Here is a 7,249-nt window from a genome sequence, read left to right as displayed (position 1 = left end):
TGTTATTAACCAAAACTATTAAAAATTAAAATAAACAAAACAAAAGCTAAATAGAATTTTATATATATTAAATATATAATTCTATTTAACTTTTATTTTTAATTTATTCCATTTAGCTTTTATTTTTTTAATATATATTTATTTTATTAAAAAACAAACAAAAATTAAAGCACTTGACAAACTAAAATTAAAATGAAAACTTAAATTAAATATAAAAAAAAGTTAATACTAATAAAAGCATACTCTAAAAATATATAAATAATCCTAAACTGTTGCAAGGCAGAAGAATGGCACATTTCTGACTGTAATTTTAAAATAGACAAGTCACAGTTTTACCACATATTAATAGGACATCTGTCACAAATCAATTCTGTTTGATTCCCGAGTTTTGAAAGATTGAGTGGAAATAACCCTGATTATGAACGAGTGAAAACCTGTAGAGTCAGACGACAGCTGCAATCTTCAGATCTGAGAGCATCAAACTACCTTCAGTGTCTCTGACGCAAGAGAAACCAAACCACAATGTGGAGCTGAAACAAGAGCTGTTTATTAAAGGAAGACAGTAAAAACTCACAGAACACACACACACACCAATGAGACGCACTCAGAGTCAGTGTGTGATGATCTCATGCTGATTAAAACACACACTCATTGTGTATGCTGGAGGATTTGCTGCTCAACAGATCCTGAGCTCACTGACAAATATCTGATCTTCCTTTACACAGAGCGCGCATGATCGAAAAGTGAAAGTGAACAGCTAGCGCTCATTCAGAAGAGATTTAAATACTCCGCATACTGAAAATTGTATGCAATATTAGAATTTTTGCGCTAGACTGGACACAAAAATCGCGGGAGCGGACGATAATGGTCAGAAATTCAGCGGCAGCGGGATTAAGAAAACAGTCTCTCGCAGGGTTCGAATACAAAAACGCACACGATGAATGGCGACTGTATAAAGCAAATTAAATGACATTTTGGGCGATTTAGAAATCCCGGCCGGACGCATTTTTTAGGTCAGAAAAGAGGACTTATCCGGGAAAAAAGAGGACGTATGGTCACCCTATTAAAACTAGAATTTCCCCTTTGTATAACCAACAAAAATCATTTTAAGCGTTTTAAAAGCGGAACATTTTGAACGTTTATAACATTCAGAAATAGCGTTTTTATAACTCAAATGGAATGTTAACAAAACGTCGGAACGTGGCAAATGAATTAGTTTGATTTTACAGGACATTTCTATGCCACACATAACACTTTTATTATTGTTCATGAACATTTATTTAGATGTATAGATTAAAGTAATAGATTTACATACAGCAGGTATTGGCATGAACACTTCCTTCTGCTTTGACACAATTTAGCAGATCAATACAGTGGAAACCACTCTGGCATACGAACTGTGTCTTCAGTATTTTACAGTAAACACAGAATTCTCCAGCTCTTATGAACATACTGTAGGAGAATCTGTTCACAGATGCAGCTGATTAAGCATTGAAAATAGCCCACTTAAACACCCATTCACCCAACACACATCACATAGATAATGGATTGCGCCAGGTTTGTGTTTGTTCATCAGACCTCATTTTGGTCACATGTTATTGATAATGACCGTTCAGATGGACGTTTGGTTTTATCCATTTGTTGAAACCGTTTACTGTCACGGTGTTTGAGGTTGCACACACATGCACAAGCACAGAACATCTGAAAACATGATGAAAAAAAAACAGACAGTCAACATAAAATAAAATCCTCTATTTACTTCCTTAAAACACGTCCCTTGTCTTATAGCGAATAATGAATCAGTGACATTATTCCAGATAGTTAAAAATGTTTTTCCTCATAATTTAATCAGAACGCAAGAACTTTTCTCTACTGCTGAAACAACTTTCCTGGTTCCGTGACGTCATCAATCCCTCCTGTTTTTCAGCCTGTGTGAACGCAGCTTCCTTTTCACCACCCAATTAATTCCTTGTGGATAAAATCCTTCCCTTCACTTTTTAAATGCCTTATTTCACTAAAATAAAATACATCCCATTAGGGAAGTAAAATAAGTTTGGCGTGAATGCATGATCACGTGTTGACCTGAGGACAGACACAGACACACTTGCTGAAGGCAAACCGGTTTATGATGATCAGAGAACGAAACTCCCTCCACACACCTGCACAAAGACTCAAGAAAACAGCTGCTGCGCTGATAAGGGCCTGTAGAATATTCTGAAAACACTGACAAACTGTGAAGCGTCTGGGATATTTGGTCAAACCTTCTGCTGCATCAGTTCTAGAGTAACTGAATTAACTTAATCTGAACTGAGTTACAATCATGAACGCAAACCTAACAGCACTCTTAAAAATACAGGTTCTAAAAGCGTTTTCACAGCGATGCAATAAAATAACCATTTTGTTTTCCTGAGGAACCCAGCTAACAGACAACATTCTCGGTATGAAGACACATTTTACCAGTAATATTAATAGAATGTTCGTTCACAGTTGTCTGCTCTTTAACAGTGTTCTCAAAACTTTCGCACAAAACATTATTTATACATTGTTCCTGAAACGTGTTATTTCTGAAGTGTTTTAGTTGGACGTTCGTCTAACATCTTTTAAACGTTACTCCTTGTTTCAGAACATTCAGAGAACATTCAAAAGTAACGTTCACATGTTTGCAAAATTATAAAATCGAATGTTCCTTTAACATTTGTATAACCAAGAAAAATTGGACGTTTTGATCATTCAGAAATAATGCTGTCATATTCTAAATTAAACGTTCTTAAATATTTTAATGATCTGATCTTTAATAATGCTTTAAAAAACGTTAGCACAAAAATGTTATTTATACAGTACATCATACATTTCTAAAATGTTTTAATTGTTCATCTAACATTTTTTAAAATGCTACTACTTGTTTTAGAACGTTCGTTGAACATTTAACAGTAATGTTCGCATAATGTTTGCAAAATTATAAAATGGAACGTTCCCTTAATGTTTGTATAACCAAGAAAAACTTTTTAAAACAAAAAGGGGATGTTTTGAATGTTTAGTGAACATTCAGGAATAACATTTTCATAACTTCATGGGAATGTTAGCAGAACATATTTTTGTTAGCTGGGAACCTTTCAGTGATCAATTCTTAAAAGAAGTATTTTTTTCTTAGTGTAAAGAACATTTGAATAAACTAAAGGATGTTTTTCCACTATAAAGGACGTTTTGTTTAATGGAACGATGGTTCTTCAATTCCTATAAAGAACCTTTATTTTTGAGAGTGTGAGCACATTTTAAAACTAATCCCAAGCCGTTTCATGTTGACGTCAACATGAAGTATTAGCATATTGCCCGCCCACTTGTTGGTCTGAATGAAAATGCAAATTCATTCTTTGCCACTAGGTGCGCTTTTGGAGCGTAAAAATGGCGGTTTCCCCGGTAACGCTGTACACAAAGCAGCACTGCGCTCACAAACGCTGCTTTCTCAGGCATTACAGGCCAGATGAAATGAAAATGAGACCAAAAGGAACCAATCACCGCAGATTAGCATCATGCAAAGGAGGAGTTTGGAAAAATGAATCATTGAGCGAATCGTTGAGCAAGTAAGGTAAAAATAAATGCATATTATAAGACAATGCAAGTGTTTTTTGACCTTGCATGCATGTCAACCTGTTGTTGGGGACTCCCAAAACCAAATTATGAACCTTTCATAACCTATAATAGGGGCACTTTAATGCTGAGGTCTCGGTCCATTTACCCAAATAACCTCATTTTCAATATAAATCAGCCATTTGTGTAGCATTGAGAGTTTTACAGAATCTTCTACTGCTGATCAGAATGGTGTACGGCGAGTCAGTTGGTGCCGTGACCCTGCTCTGGTTCAGTACTCCTGCCGCTGGTACCCCGCTGACCCGTCGAACACGCCGTCGCCGCTCTGCTGGTACGACCTGGTTCCTCCCGGACTCTCCAGAGCGTCTCCAGCGCTGTAGGAGCTGTACGGCACGGTGCCGGCGTCCTGGCTGGGGTCGGTGTAGTCCTGCGAGAACAGAGCCGAATCCGCACCTAGCTTATACCTCTGAAACGCTAGGAAGGCCTGAGTGGCCTGATGATGCAGGTGCGGATGAAGGAGGTTTTTAACATGGGAATGATGGATTAGGGTTCAATGCAGCGTTAAAAAAAGACAATGTGGGGAAGGATGAAGTTGTGAAGGATGGAAAGAAAATATGATATGAAGAAAAGAGAGAAAGATCAGATTCAGTTTGATTAGTCAGAAAACAGAAGATCTACAGGTTACAGTAACAACATCAGCACACATCAACATTGTTTCGTTCTTTAATATCCCGTTTGACTTGGAAATAAGCCTCATTATGGAAATTAAATGGGTTGTGAACGTTGTTTCACGAACACACTTCTGCCAGAGACTGATTGTTTAACTTTACTCAATGCAGAGCAGCGCATTACATCAGTATGTTTTCACTGACTGCCGAAAACATGCTGAATCCTGACCTGGAGCTGCGGTAAAGATCTGAGCGGCATGTAAACGTTAATTCTGCATCTCAGTTCTGATTCTGAGTCTTTAATGAGCTTCTGAGATGGATTCATTCCTCGAGATGACCGCTGAGGCTCGAGTCTCACACACACTCGGAGGGAACGTGTTTATTCATGTGTGTGTGTGTGTGAGTGTGTGAGTGTGTGTGTGTGTCTGTGTGAGTGAGTGAGTGTGTGTGTGTGTCTGTGTGAGTGAGTGAGTGTGTGTGTGTGAGGTCAGGGCTGGGTAAAGAGTTCCTCATACTCCTCTTCAAAACACACTCGTTTGAGTCTCTCCAGAGAGACCAGTGTAAGAGCTCCCTGAAACACACGCCAACACACCTGAAATCATCAACACAGCTCCAGCACAACACTCATGTGTTTAATTACAGCAGCTACAGACCCAGGTGAAGATGGAGAAGAAGGAGAAGGTGATGGCGGCCCGCGCCGCGTCTGCACCCGACCGCAGCGGGTTGTCCTCCGGTTTGGCCACCTGCCACTGATTGGCCAAGAAACAGAAGCCCACGAACCAAACGAAGGACCAGAACGCTGGAACAGACAGACATCGACACACAGAGACTGTAAGAGACCGACGACACATCACAGTCACTGGAAAAAAATTAGTTGTAAAACAAAGATTACTGGAGTACAGTTTACAAGAAAATACTGCTTCAGTCATTCTACTTAAATTTCATGTTTAATTTAATGCACTACTTGCTGTTTCTTTTTTGAGTGAATATTGTTTCAAAGTATTTTAGTGTATATTCTGTGTTTGTGTATATGAACATAATAATTTCCTAATAATCTGTAATAATTATTGTGGTTTACTGTGTAAACTGTATTCCCAGCTAATGTTCTCACAATTTTCACTAACACTAATTATATAAATGTTAGGACAAAATATGAATGGAACATTCTTCTAACTTTATTAATATATGATATACTTTCCTATAATTTTTCAAACAATTAATTTTGGGTGAAAATGGTAGAAAAACGTTATGACAACGGTTTAAGAAATGCTGAACTGCTGAAGAAAACTGGACATTTTAACATTCTTAGAATATTAAATATAAACATTCAAATAATAGTATATTTTAGGTGAAAATAAAGTTAGCAGAACATTTTAATAAACTTTTTTGTAACCTTCAAATATTACATATTATTTGTTAAAATCACAACAAGAAAACTGGTTTGCTCGGTTTTATTTTGTGAAACCTTACTACGTATATGGAATAACCAGTTTATAAAAGCAATAAGCCACGTGAAGCCGTGGTTTACAGTGAATTTATAAGGGCTTCTTGCTTTAATTGAACATTTTAGGAACATTTCAAAACAATGTTCCCCTAATGTTTATTTAACCTAAGTTTGTCGCCTGGGTTAGTTTTCTTACTTGAGTATTACAGGTCATGTGTGAAGAGTTACCTGAGGTTCCCACATCGGCCAGCACGGCTTTCTTGCGCTCTTTGACGCTGCTGATCTGAGGGAAATAGGCGTCTAAAGCAAGGAAGGCCATGCAGCAGAGGAAGGCCAGCGAGCCCATGCTGACCGCATAGTTACAGGCGTTCTGGTTCCGGTTAAAGATGCAGAACTGCTCGACCTCATCAGGCCTGTTGATGTAGCCCTCGTTAGCGATACAGCCGAAGATCACCAACGAGAAGAGCTGAGGAGAACAGAACACACAGATCACACGCTCTACAAATGAGCAGAACAGGAGTCATCAGTTACCATTGTTTCTACTTCTGACATTTACAGGACCTAAAGTCAAAACTTCATAATAACATTTGATTTCTTGAGAAACGAGCAAATGGAAACTTTAGAGGAGACCAGCTCTTGGCACATGATCAAAATGTGTTGTGGTTTTAATATAAAAGGACATTAGAAACAAGTTTAAAGCAAGTGAAACGAGGAAACTGTAAGGTTTTGTCCTCTTCAGCTGAAAGAGTCAAAGACAGAAACACACAGGTGTTAAAGACCAAGCAGAAACACGCCGAACTTCCTTTTTCTCTCATCAACAAACCAAGCGTGCTGAGCATCATCGTGTGAATCTCACTGCGGTCAGGTGCTGTGAACTAGCGACGAATTACTGGAGTAACAAGCAAGCAGCACGTTTGTGTGATGATGCTCTTATAACAATTCAATACAATTTATTATTGAATAACTTACATTTTAGACACAATATTACCTAGTCTGTGTTTTTGCTCGGCCACAGCAGAACCACTACAACACAAGTTGTGTTTAGTCTCTGAATGAATCAGTGTTTTTGAATGAATCTGTTGATTGAATGATTCAATGACTCAATCATAAAGACAGTCAATTATTTCATTTCTGAATGAATCAGTGTTTATGAATGAATTGGATGATTGAATGATTCAATGACTCTTTCATAAAGACAGTCAATTGTTTAGTCTCTAAATGTGAGTTGTTGGACAAATAAATTAAATAAATGATTCAATACTCACTTGTCGCCCCCTACTGGTGTAACTATGTAACAGTGCGAGTCACTGTAAAATCTCCACTAATGTACTAGACTGACAGACTGTCTGGAACAAACACACACAAGCGGAGCGACACAAACACTCAGAGCTGCTGGACCATTATATCAACACTTCCTTGACCAATCAGATTCGAGGACCGGAACTAATTGCTGAACAAATATTATCTTTCTATGAGGTGTCCTCACAAAAGTATATTTCATGCACGCTCTCCCTTTCTGATAAATTCACACACACACACACACACACTC

At 37.9% G+C, this 7,249-nt stretch overlaps 1 protein-coding gene across 1 annotated transcript in view; it reads right to left on the bottom strand.

Moving 5' to 3' along the window:
• Positions 1–4,312: 4,312 nt before the first annotated feature.
• syngr1b (synaptogyrin 1b) overlaps positions 4,313–7,249 on the bottom strand; it is a 3,432-nt gene continuing 495 nt past the window's right edge. Inside the window, exons 2-4 of the mRNA XM_016509435.1 lie at positions 5,929–6,166; positions 4,910–5,055; positions 4,313–4,827 (exon numbers count right to left, since the gene is read on the bottom strand). Coding sequence (XP_016364921.1) covers positions 4,744–4,827; positions 4,910–5,055; positions 5,929–6,166 — 468 coding nt within the window. The 3' untranslated portion in view covers positions 4,313–4,743. The remainder of the gene's footprint in view (positions 4,828–4,909; positions 5,056–5,928; positions 6,167–7,249) is intronic.

The sequence above is a fragment of the Sinocyclocheilus rhinocerous genome, unplaced genomic scaffold (genome assembly GCF_001515625.1).
Source record: "Sinocyclocheilus rhinocerous isolate Xijiao unplaced genomic scaffold, SAMN03320098_v1.1 scaffold1615, whole genome shotgun sequence".
NCBI lineage: Eukaryota > Metazoa > Chordata > Actinopteri > Cypriniformes > Cyprinidae > Sinocyclocheilus > Sinocyclocheilus rhinocerous.
This window is presented reverse-complemented; position numbering and strand designations above follow the sequence as displayed.